This window comes from Brachionichthys hirsutus, chromosome 6, assembly GCF_040956055.1.
Source record: "Brachionichthys hirsutus isolate HB-005 chromosome 6, CSIRO-AGI_Bhir_v1, whole genome shotgun sequence".
Taxonomy (NCBI): Eukaryota; Metazoa; Chordata; class Actinopteri; order Lophiiformes; family Brachionichthyidae; genus Brachionichthys; species Brachionichthys hirsutus.
The window spans coordinates 8,015,388-8,028,177 of record NC_090902.1 but is presented as its reverse complement, the minus strand read 5'-3'; the positions used below and the strand labels follow the sequence as shown (position 1 = coordinate 8,028,177).

General features: G+C 42.8%; 2 protein-coding genes across 2 annotated transcripts; one reads left to right on the top strand and one right to left on the bottom strand.

Annotated features, from left to right (window-relative positions):
- Positions 1-1,091: 1,091 nt before the first annotated feature.
- On the bottom strand, positions 1,092-3,345 carry slc25a51b (solute carrier family 25 member 51b). Its single transcript, XM_068740442.1, has 2 exons — positions 2,342-3,345; positions 1,092-1,596 (listed from the first exon to the last, which is right to left on the bottom strand). The coding sequence occupies exon 1, from the start codon at positions 3,275-3,277 to the stop codon at positions 2,378-2,380; it is 900 nt and encodes a 299-aa protein (XP_068596543.1). The 5' UTR covers positions 3,278-3,345; the 3' UTR covers positions 1,092-1,596; positions 2,342-2,377.
- A 1,377-nt stretch (positions 3,346-4,722) lies between these two features.
- ints10 (integrator complex subunit 10) lies at positions 4,723-11,242 on the top strand. The gene is made up of 18 exons (XM_068740215.1): positions 4,723-4,851; positions 4,936-5,003; positions 5,073-5,176; positions 5,323-5,462; positions 5,570-5,651; positions 5,738-5,884; positions 6,050-6,215; positions 6,921-7,090; positions 7,182-7,321; positions 7,455-7,608; positions 7,810-7,892; positions 8,518-8,673; positions 8,775-8,883; positions 9,082-9,161; positions 9,594-9,759; positions 9,914-10,007; positions 10,277-10,345; positions 10,826-11,242. Exons 1-18 carry the CDS (start codon positions 4,723-4,725, stop codon positions 10,980-10,982), a joined length of 2,214 nt encoding a protein of 737 aa, XP_068596316.1. The 3' UTR covers positions 10,983-11,242.
- Positions 11,243-12,790: the final 1,548 nt, after the last annotated feature.

The following is a 12,790-nucleotide window of genomic DNA, read 5'->3' as shown; positions in this document are numbered from 1 at the left end:
CGTTTGTGCTAACATTAAAACACTAACAGCATTATGCTTGTCTGAATATGACGAATGCTTCCCTTGTTTGGAATGTCGACCTTTGTCTCGTGGGAAAAATCAGCAAAGCTGCATGGGATTTGCATATTTGTTGTCAATATAAGTACTGGAGGTTATGTCCTGTAGCAATGCTCACCACTGTATTAAACACCAAGATGTATGTTTCCGAAGCATTTTTAGTCGTGCAGACAGTGTCTGTGTCCACTGTGCCCCCCCCTCTCTATGTTGAATTAGCGTTTCATTTTTAAAGGCAGTATCGAGGTTTCACATGAGCAGCCACTTTCCGTACCCACGTACAATGAAGTTGTGTGGAATAAATGACACGTTGACCCTAATGATGTTGAACATGCTTGTTTTGTTGTTAAATAACTAAATAACATTAAATTTAAGATTTGAGCCTAACATTAAAACCAGAGGCGAATATTTCAGAAACAGATAAAGATGTTTCCAGTTGAACTAACTTTTGTACTTTTACTTCGCTTCCAATACTGTTAATGATTCCTGTGATTTCTCTGCCAGCAATAAATCGCTGTGCTTCTAGTCCTGTTGCATTGCAGCATCCTTTCTCTATTTGTATTTTTGTTTCATTGGATACTGAGGATGGCTCTGAATTATTTATGAAGACACAACTTGAGTTAAGAGCAACATTGAAAGTCTTATAATTTAAAAAAGCCCATTCTTAAACAATGAAATTGTAATTAAAAGATTAAAGACTTCACTCAAGATGGCTGGAAGGATTGTTGCGAGGGTGTATTGTACACTAGTATCAGCTGGAGAAAGTACAGCAGATCAACCCTAACTGAAGTCCCCTTTCTTGGTCTCCCACCCTCTTGACTTCCTTCCGGATGGCGTAGCACATGATGGTCTGACAGGCAATGTAGTGTATTCATGACATCGCTGGCAAAGATTGAGTGTAAAGTATGTTCAGTTTCTCTTACGGTGAAACTATTTGTGTGCTTTATTACAAAGAAGGGATTGCAGTGTATATTTGAATAAGCGCATGTCAGATATGCTCCTTAAAAGGATCACACGGAACGCAGAAGGTATCCAGGTCAAAGTGGAGGGGCCGTTTAATAAAGCAAGACTTACACAGTTAGGTATTTAATTGAAATAAATATATCCCAACAAACACGGACAAAACAGACTTTCACTGTCAACACCTTTACTTGATTTATCTGAAACATTTCAGATGGTTGTAAATGTAAATATGACATTCTGTGCTTCAGGGCAAAGTGGCATTTACATACAGCGTTATTTAATGTAAATGAGTTTATACGTACAGGCTTATTTGCAAAAAGTGAAATGAAATGTGAAACAGTACGCTGCTGCCGGTCAGCATGAAAGCATTTTAAGGTGTCCACCAACTGATCCGCTAAACAGTAGCTTGAGCTTTTCGTGCCACTGAATATTAGCTTCTGCTCATCTTCTCTGCTCTTGAGCCACTCTTGGTGTTCAGGCAGCAGCCCTTTCTTCTTAGGGCTGTTGTAGCCAGCAAAAGTGACTGCATGGCGACTTCCATCTACTCAAGCTTGAAATCTGCACCCATGTCAACGGCTGCTAGACAAAGGAGAACAAGTGAGAAATAAGATTTAGAGCTTAATAAGTATAGAAAGAACTTCTTTATATATATATATCTGTTTCTAAAAACATGCAAACTGTAAAAAATGTATAATTTTAGTCAGTAAACAATGGCTTACAATGAAACAAACCCTAACCTTAACCAATAGATCCACGTATCGCTGAATTTGATCATTTAAACCAAGAGTGTTCAGATGTCTTCAACATAGACAAACGTAGATGTTTAGCCAGATGAAGCTATACTGTTGAAATATAAAGGAAAAAAAACAAAACAGCCAACATGCTATTTGCCAATAAATCAAGGTGTATTTCAGAAATATTTCATTTTAGTGGCATAAAACACACAAAGTGTTTTTGGTCTGATTGAGACATATGAATAAACATGAATAAAGCTTCAACGACAAACCAGTTAATACAGTGATGTAACATTTACTTTAAACTCTCATTTGCTCCCCAGAACTTTTAAAACGCGTGCCAACAAGGGCTTTTCATTTGGACCCCGGAACATTTAGAAGCTAAAGCATGCATCTTGTTCTTCAGACTTTCAGAACAGTAAATATGGCAGGTGGGTTGTCTCAAACTGACTGTTGGCCCCTCACAGAAGTGCAACCTAATCGTTGTCTTTCAGTCATTCAACCCGTAGCATCCCAACAACCGCAGACAGCGATTTTCTTTCCCCTCGAAAAATCTCTCCATTACTCCTAAAATGTTTTCATTTCCATACTTTCTCTTCCTCTGTAGATCTCATCTTGATTCCCTTTCATATAGTCTTGAGCAGCATCTCATAGGTTGCGTTGATGATGCCCCACGACAGCAGTGAACGGTGGTAATTTAGATGGGCTCCTCTGAAAAGCATGACCAAACTGCAACCCCTTTCTCTCCACACTGTCAGCAGCACCGTCCTGATGGACTTGAATTCACCACCGACCTGAGACTGAGCTCTGGACTTAACTACATTTAATGGATAGAACATGAAGCTAAGGGCGGCCCCCAGCACCCCTCCGCACACAAAATCATTCACCATGTGACTTATCCAGCTATTGGCCTCAGGAAGCCTTTCCTTGATTGGCCCACGGAGCCCAAAGAACAACGCATTGCTGGGGCCATTGCGGAGAAGTATGGGCACCAGGCCCCGGTAGCACTCTCTGACACCATAGTCAGACAGAAGTGTTCGAAAGGTGTGGACTGTGTTGTTGAAGCGGCCATAGTGCCGATGATCTTGTAGGAGAGTCTGCACACGTTCAAATGGTGCCAGGGTAGCCTCTGCGGTTCCCGCCAGCGCCGCAGCAAAGCTTCGAGTAGCCAGTTCCGGCACGCCACTGCCATCTGCCAAGTCTAGTAAGACTCCGGAGAAGTCCTGGTACAGGCCAAACATGATCCCTACTGTCGTGCTCTTCTGGAGGAGAGGGGGCAGCAGGCCCCGGTACAGATTCCTGAGTCCATCCCTCCGGAGCTGCAGAAATGCCTCGGTGACTGACACACCGTGAAGCTGCTGGCGAAACAGCACTTTCTGGATGGGAAAGGTAACGACGATGTTAGTAAAGGCTGCAATGTAGCCAAAGGCGTAGTGCTTCCCACGATGGCCCAGCCGGGAGCTCAGCACCCCAGCAGGCAACAGGGCTGTCTGAGGCCACGGCGTCCGGGCCGGCTCAGAGTCCATCGTGCTAACAGCCGTGGGAGGCCAAGTGCTCCAACGCTGGTTCCCTCAGCGTCACGCCAGCGCCACACTCTTCTGTTAAATATATAGCCTGTGGGGGGGGGGGGGGGGGGGGGGGGGGAAAGGAATCATCAGCTGTACTTAATTTTCTTTTTAAGTTCTTACATTTTTCATGCTACACGGTAAACTTTAAATTTGACGCACGGGGGCAAGATCTTTAACATTACTCCATCTTTAAAAAAAAATATCGTATGATGATGATTCTATTTAAGTGATACGTAACAACCTTGCAGTACTTCCTGTAACGCTATAACGCAGTGTCATACACGGGTTTCCTGGCTTACAGTCAGTGCGAAGGCTGACACAAACATAAAACATTAAGATACAAAACACGTTGATAGTCGTAACACAGAGCTAGCTAAAGTTATTAGCTCAACAAATGGCCCACGGGCTAGCATGGCCTGTCACCCAAATGGTAGCATGGTTAGCTTATTTAGCTATGTCAATAGTGCTTGTTGTTGGGCCTACGAGGCTATATTAGCAAAAACCTCGTTAGCTTTTCATTCACCATAAAAGGAAAGTCATCAGCTATCAGGCGTTTTTCATCAGAACAGCTTTCAGATATAAGATGCTAACTGGCTAACACTATCATAGCCAAACATGGACAAGCGCTGATTGATAAGCGGAGAGAGGCTTCATTGGCAGGGACTGAAAATCAAGGCACAACAGCGCGCCTCAGTTTTGGTGAAGAACCCGCGAGGCTTATCGATTAGCTGTTACCTGTACTGCAGTTATTCGTGGAGCGATCGGGAAACTGTAGGTCGTGTCAAGCTCAGCGGCGGACACGGGTGACAGCAGAAATACGTTTTAGGCGCATGCGCAGTACCGCTGAACTACCGCAGGCGGATACGGATGGAGTTGCGACTAACTTTAAATACCTTTTAAATGTAGCAATATTTAGTAAGTGTGCGTAGTAGGTATTGTTTGGAGAAACACCGCTAAATTCAAAGTTTAAAATACCCGGAAATGTTCGCGTTGTTTTGGGAGACTGATCTGACCAGGATCTTGACAGTCCATTTGTCGTAAAGCAGGAAGTAGCTTAAGTTTTCACGACTGTGCCGTAAATCGTTGTCGAGAACCGGTAGGTAAATAAAGGACTATGGTACTTTTGCTGGCTATTGGTTCAAACAAATTGCTCACGTTTTATCAAGATGCATCGCTACGTGTAAACAATACAATGTAATAATAGGGCATACTCTGCCAAAAATGCTAATTCACAGTCTCGCAGGTAACGCTAAGTAGCTGTTTATGCTAGCTATATTATAACCTGTCGCATACAAAGGCTGCCTTTAGCTTCAGGCCAACGTTAGCATCAGCTTTCGTTTAGGCATTGAACTAGACTTGCGTGCGGATCAGTTTGTCAGCACCGAAAGATCAATTCATGCAAAATGTCGGCGCAAAAGGACTGCGAGTTTTTGGTGAGGAGGGCTCGGGAGCTGGTCTCTGACGACCCGTGTGCCGCTAAAGCTTGGCTCATAACTGCCAGAACCCTTTACCCCGCAGATTTCAACATACAGGTAACACCGAGACTAAACTGCTGCTTGTCAATAAAGCGTCTTGATTTGTGGAGTGTTGGATCGACGTGTTTTTTTCCCCCACAGTATGAAATGTACACCATTGAACGCAACGCAGAGAGGACGGCTTCGGCAGGGAGGCTCCTGTATGACATGTGAGTTACACTTCACTGCGTCTCATTGCGCCAGCGCCCGGAGTTAGCAGCCATTTCTCTGTGCTTCAGGTTCATAAACTTTCCAGATCAGCCTGTTGTTTGGCGGGAGATAAACGTCATCACGTCGGCTCTACGCAGCGACGCTCAGGACAAACATGCGCAGTTTCTACGAGGTAAGAAAGAACTTCAACTGCCCTGCTCCCCTACAGATCACGAGTTATTATATTATACTTTACCACTTCCTTTCCATCATGCAATGCCCTTTTTTCTTTTTACATTTAAATTGATCGTATTACTCCTTTGATATCTGAATATCAAGGGGTTTTTGAGACTTTACCTGGCCGTGTCCAATGTGAGATGTTACTGAAAGCCACGGAACAGTGTTTCAACACTTTGGAGAAGGCAGAGATGCTGCTCCTTCTTCTTAAGCGCTTTCCAGAGTCTGTGATCCAACATGGGGTGTGTAATAATAATAATAATAATAATAATAATGCATGTGTTGACATTTTAGCTCAGTATAAATTAGCAGTGAGGAATAATGTCCAACATGTTTGCTTCATGTTCAGGTCAATCTAGGAGAAACATTGTTGGAGGCGGAGGCTTCAGAGAATGTTGAGACTCCCGTCAACTGCTTCAGGAAACTTTTCGGTGGGTGAAACCTGCGCTCTATTCCGGTGAAAGGCCCACTCGCTCTGTGCAACCCCTTTCATACTAAGCATTTTTCATCATTGCAGTGTGTGATGTTCTTCCTTTGGTCATAAAAAATATGGACATGCGCTTGCCGGCCAGCTTGATGCATAAGTACATGTTGAAAGCAGCTGAATTCTACATTGGCTATGCTACCCGTGGACCCTCTCCTGATATGCAGAAACAGGGTAAAGGTGCAATTTGTTGATGCTATTCTTTACATTTCTATGAGTGCTATCCCAATGTGATTATTTTAAACGTAATCATTTCTTCTCGAACAAGAAGTCCTGTCACCGTATACGTATTTTCACTGCCTGCCTGATATTTCAAATCCATTGCTTTTTGTTATTTGACTCAAGAAAATGGGCCGTTGAAGTCACCGAGTTCATCCCGCGGCTCCCAGCGATATGTGATCGATGGCTTGTTGGAAAAATCCTCACTGGTGGCAGAGCCTTGGGAAAGGCTGTTGGAAATCCTCTCAGTGATCGGAGCGCGCTGCGAGTGGCAGGGAGACAAGGGACAGAGGTAGTCTCAAGTTTCTGCTTATCAGTTGGCCTCCACAGGGTTTCAAGCATGTTTTTACTTTTTTTTTTTTTTACCAGACACCTATTAAAGGGTTTTATTTTAGCTGTTGCTTTCTTCTTCTACTTCTGACGTATGCCCAGCTGTTACTTTCTGAAATGAATGCAATCTCACAGTGACCATACTGCAATAAATAATCTTTTCAGGTCATAATGTCCAGTTTTTGTAGAAAGTGTTTTAGAGAAGTGTTGTTTTAACGTCATGGTTATTTTGGAGGCTCTGGTTTTGACATGATCTTGAAATACACTTAAATTAGATTAAAAACATGTTTTTATCTTCCCATGCAAGAGAAAGAAAATGTATTGTAGTGAAGTATAGTTGCAAGGCAATACATATGTTTTCAATTTAGGATCCAAAATTTAAACCATGCAAAATGTGCTGGGAATGCATGCATTACATATATGTTACATAATAGTCAGCAATAAACATAGAATCTCAATAATGCATTTAATCATTTATTAAGAACTGAATAAAATCAAATAAACAATTTCATTGTCAAATATTTTCAAATTCTCTTTCCAAAGTGAAAAAAACTGAAGTTAGATCACCGATATTCATCTCACTACGTACATGAATGATGTGTAAACAGCGGTGCTGTTTGAAGGTGAGTGTGAACGCTTTCAACAAGGCCTTTCTCCTTTCCTCCAGGACTTATGTGGACATGATGCAGAGAGTGAAGGAGCTGTGTCGCTACCTGCCTGGTCTAGAAGGAGACACAAGATCCCACTGCTGCAGTCAAATTGTGATCTACGCAGCGCTTGTCTTGTTCCGCAGCGCCTTTATATACGTTTCAGCTGTGCAGCCTGCACTGTTTCAAGGTTGGCCCCTGACTTTCAAAATAATACACGATTCCCTGTGAATTTCTCAGTATGTTTTTCCACTTACGTCATCTATTCAATAAATTGGCAGGTGTAAATGCCTTAAGCTCGGGGCCCTGGATCCTGGTCGAGGATTTGAGCTCGGTGTATAATGATGTGGAGGTTGAAAGAGGAGTAGTGAAACACGCACATAAAAAACGCAAGCTGGCAGATGGGAGAGAGAAGACGATGGTGAGGACAGATCAGAGATCGGAGACTTCTTGTGCATGATTGTTGCCTGTTCTCTGAAATAGGTTTTAGTTTTATGACGTGTGTTATCGATTTATCTGCTTTAATTATTATTTGCGTGTGTGTGCCATTATAGAGCTCAGATGACGAGGAAGGTTTGGGAAAAGGTCGAGGTCGACATATTTTAGTGAACAAGACTGAGATGCCTAACTGGTCAGAGACCATGGACAGCTTCCGCACGGCGAGGGAATGCTGGGACCTTCTCCACTCTCACGACGGCCTGGAAACTGGTAAAACGACACTTCTGCTCAGGCCGTATGTGTTTGTGCTGGAATCACCCACTAAAACACGATCCTAAACTGTTAACCAACAACATCTACAGAAGAAAAGCTGAATCTTATAGCTTCAAAATCAAGTTTCACTTGTATTTCTTTAATTCTGCTGATAGAAATTTTGTTGGTACAGTTTTAATAATTTCAATTTAATAACAGAGTTTAAGAAGATCTGTGCATCTTGGAAGACAGAGAGCTGGCTGTGGTTCAGAATATTCCTCACTGATATGATCATATACCAGGCAAGTCCCCCACTGTGCTCTGTATTTGTTCTTGTTTCGTAATTTTATACTGGATTTAATCAAAATGTATAGTTTATGTAAGATAATGACTAAATTAACAAATAAATATATATATTTTAATTGGGCAAATGGAAGTTATGTAATCACCGGCGCTGGTTTGTTTCTCTGTTAGCAACAGAACGCAAACAGTTTCAGACGGATCTTGATGGAACGCTGGGAATGTTACCAGGAGCAGAGGATTACATTTTGGTCCTGGATTCTGGATCACTTTGAAATTGTACCTCAATATCTCGGTTAATTATTAAAAGATGTTTATGGAATTTGACTCAAATATGTAGGGGGGGGGGGGGGGGGGGGCTCTATCTCACTACCGAATTTCATCTGGATCTGATCCAGAATGAGGTAAAGAAAAAAAGTAAAAATTTTAACAATGAAAACTCAAAATGAAATGGTTGGTGTTTAAAGATACAAGGACCATTTTGAACCTTTTGGTGGCGGTTGAGTAAATCTAATTATGAGGGGAATGAGCAGCTTGGTGGAGGTCTGTGCTCTCTGAGTGCTTTTTGAGTTCTTAATGATTCCATGTTGTGACCAAGTGAGTGTGTATTTGTTTGTGTGTCTGCAGGGTCAGTACCGTAAGGCACTCTCCAGCCTACACCAGATGGCCTCAGTGCAACAGCCCCAGCCTGGGCAGCAGAGCGCCTCGGGCCAAGTTAGTGTGGAGCACCACAGGGCCCTCATCCAGCAAGCTTCCTGTCACTATGCACTGGGAGAGTACAGGGTGGGCACACACACACACACACTACAGATGGCCGCATCGTTGTAGATTCTTGATTATAGTGACGTTTGGGTTGTGTATATTGTCCTGTATTTGCTCCTCAGCTAGCCTGTGAGAAGCTGCTTGATGTAGTCGGTGGGCTTGTTCCTCCAACCCATCAACCAACAAAGACCACAGAAGATGTGGCTAAAGTCTCTACCAAAATGAGGAGAGGTAAAGACGTGTGGTGTTTCTGGAAAACAATGTTCAGCCACTGATTCTGAACTATGAACAACCTTTTATCTTGTTATATAAAACTTTCATCTGATAAAACATACTTATTCAGCAATCGTAAAAATGCAGGCCTCATATTCCATGTATTGGCAAACTTAACAAAAGATTATTGCTAGAACATTATTTTGTTCTGTCCAGGAAATGACCTGAGATTGTTTCCGTGCACCAGCAAAGCGGTGCTACCGTTCTGTCTGCAGCTGATGCTGGCTTGTTTCAAGGTAATTAAACGGATTATTTTTGTGTAAATGCATGAAGCGCTGGATGAAACCTGACTTACCCAGACCTGCTAACATTTGCTCATTTTGTGTAGTAGCTGCGCATTTTGACAGCAAAGTTCCAACTTGTCACTCTAAATTATGCAAAAAGCTGGCGCCGGCCGAGTACTCGAGTTGTTGTGAATTCAGTTCAACTTCAGGTCTGACAACTTTGGGGGAAATGAAATCTTCTTTTGTGTTGCCTGCGAGTCACGGGTGGCTAAACATGGATCTTATGCTCAATGTGGCCGTAATGTGAGGAGTTGAATGCGGCTTTATGAAAGAAAGCTACTGCACATGGCACGGATATAATGCTACTGTGTGTGTGTGTGTGTGTGCGCGTGTGTGCGTGGTCTGCATTACCCTCTTTCTCTGTTTCCTGGTCTGTCCATTCAGCTCCGCGCCTTCACAGACGCTCCTCGAGATGACCTGTCTCTTGGTCACGTGGTGGTTCTCTTGCAGCTCGACTGGCCACAGGGTGAGATGCTGTTCTTAAAGGCGGTGGATAAAATCTGCCAACAAGGCGGTTTCCAGTACGAGAATTTCTTCAACTATGTCACCAGTATCCTTTTTTCTGTTTTGTTTTGTTTTGTAACCGCAGACACGCCCAGCTTGACCAGCGTGGTTTGGCAAATATGATGCAAAGACCAATTACTTGATGATATGTTTTTTTATTTATGGATGTTCATTTTCCGTAATATCATGAATTTAATCAGATATTGACATGCTGGAGGAGTTTGCGTACCTGCGCACGCCAGAAGGGGGGAGGATTCAACTGGAGCTGCTGCCTAATCAGGGAATGCTGATTAAGTAAGCGCCTCGGATTCTCAATCTGTTCGGTCGGCATCGTCACTCTGCACACTCGCGTTCCCGAGAGAACAGCGCTATTGAATGATGATCTCTAGTTGACGCGGCCTGTGGGGGGGGGGGGGGGGGGGGGGGGGGGAATGATGCTTTGAACTGCAAATGCTGTTAATGGAGCGGGCATAAGAAAGAGAAGCTCCTTCATGCTGTAGAAGTTGAGACACTTTGAATGCACCGACACTGACTGAGAGTTGTTGAATGTTGCTGTCCCTCAGGAACCCTAGTCCCGCCCTGGGGGTGGAGTTAAATGCCCTACTGCTCCAAGGGGTGCAGACGATGGACAGGTACCCCAGGCCCCTCCTCCCCACAGTCCCATCTGTCCCCCCCCCCCCCCAACACCAATCACCCTTTTTTTTCCCCCCATTCCCCCAGTTTTGGTTTGGGCCTGTCATTTTACATCAAGATTTGGCCGTCCTTTGATTTCATGTTGCCGTTTGTTCCTTTGAGCCATTGCTCGTCTTCGTGTGGCCATCGCTGCTGTTGTTATTTGAGAATGATGGAGGTCTTGTGGAATCAACGTAGGCTTTTTTTGACCGTTCATAACACTTGATCTCATTTCATTTGTGGACTTGTTTCATTTTTTTTTGTTGTGATGAAACATTTTTTGTGTAAACGTGATTGGCTGACCTCTGGCTGTAAGGAAAATGCAACATGCTGCTGACATCATTTTGTTTCAACTGTGCAGATCTCCTGGCTTTCTGTTTGTTAGTTCATTTTGTAATGTCTGACCACACACACATATATATTTTTTATTTTTTTCCTAGACACCACACAGTGACCCGTGGAATTACCAAAGGGGTGAAAGAAGATTTCCGACTGGCCATGGAGAGGCAGGTATCGCGCTGTGGAGAGAACTTGCTAAGTGTGCTTCACCGTTTTTGCATCAATGAGAAAATCATCATCGTCCAGTCCCTCCCATGAGACCTGACTGATAACTCGTGAATCGCTTCAACGACTGCTGTTTCCCGATTTGGGAACACATTTTCTAGAACATTTGTCACTGAATTCTGAAGACGGACGGGACCTTTCCATTGAAAGGAACTGAATCAGATCATCGTTACGTTACGGTGTAAACTAGACAAGTTGTGTCGTGCCTCCCCTACAAGCTGCAGTGTGTCTACGTTTAGTTCCTTTCCTGTGTTTGTTCATTTTCACTTTCAGCTGTAGTTGTATCTTGATTTTGGTGGTTTTTTTAATAAAAGCCTTTAAATAATGAAATAACGGGATGTTTTTATTTTGAAGAATTCCCTTATACAGCTTTCATCGTGTGCACTTTTTCCTTTGCTTGAAGTTAAACTGAGCCACATTTGAAGTGGTTTAATAATATTTATCTCAGTTGATTATTATCATGTAGGGTGGGGGGGCCTCTATCTCACCACCTAATTTCATCTGGATCAGATCCAGAATGACAGGAAAAAAATATAAAATTTTAACATTGAAAACTCCATTTACGGATTCAATAATCTGTTAAAAATACACATACGCTCTGATTCACTTTTACTTTTCATGGTTGCCATATAAAGATACCAAGAACAATTTAGAACCTTTTGGTGATGATCCAGATCAACATGTGGACGGTGCAAATCTAATGAGGGGAATGAGCTGCTCGGCGGAGGTCTGAGCTCCGAGTGCTTTTCTAGTTTTGATTAAATTACACTTATATTCAATGTCATCTTTTCTGTGGTATCATGGCTCCCACACTGAGGTCAGTCTGGGTGGTGGATGACCATTTCCCAAATCAATTAACTTAACTCCCCGCTAATGCCTTGAGGCAGAGTGTATCCTTGGCAACGACACTTCTAACTCTCAACAGCTATTGACACAGCCTTTAATGAAGCAGGATGAGGAACAGCCTTTTTTATGGCCTTTGGCCTGTTATATCACGATTTGGAGGCTTTATCAAATATAGCCACACAAAAACAGACGCTGCATTCTTTCATTTGTGCTAATAGCGCTGCTGTTTCTTTGGGTCTGTGTCTGATACTCATACGGCAACTGAAGTAAATTGATTAAGGTCATATGAGCTTGTGTCTCTCTGCTCATTTTGGTATGGTTACAACAAGGCTTGGAAAATCACTCTAGAAATGTTTTGCAGCTTCTGGTCTTAAGAACAACAGAGAACTGCTTTTTCCCCATTCATTCATATGTTGTATGATTTTACAACATCGCTTCCTTCTCAATAAATATCTAAATATCCCCAGTACATGTTAAATATCTAATTTTATGTTAGAAACATGTAATGCATTTACTTTGAGGTGACTCTTGCTTTTCAGCACAAACACAATTTAAGAGAATAACTGTATTATGTTGGTCGAAAACAGACAAACAGTAAGATCTACTTCTTCGTCATGGAGGTGAGATCAGAGTACAAGCTAATTATTGACAGGAGTATTCCCTTGTGTGTGTGTGTGTGTGTCTTATAGGTCAGTAATATCTTCTGAAGTGTTAAGTCCCTCTTTTAAAGCTGTTTTACTATAAAGGCTGATTGAATGATGACAGAATATTTTTGGAATTATAGTGGAAAACAATAAAGGAAAACCAAAGGCCTTAGTAATTTAAGAGCGTGTGGATGAGTCAACCTTCCTATGTGTGAGCATTATGTGGTGGGGAGGGGCAGAGTGGGAGCATAAGTAGGGAGAGGCAGGTCCAGGTCGCCACACGGATACTGCAGCACCTCGGCGCTTCAGATGTCACTTTCTCCTCCATGTGATCTTTCGTCGTCGTCGTCG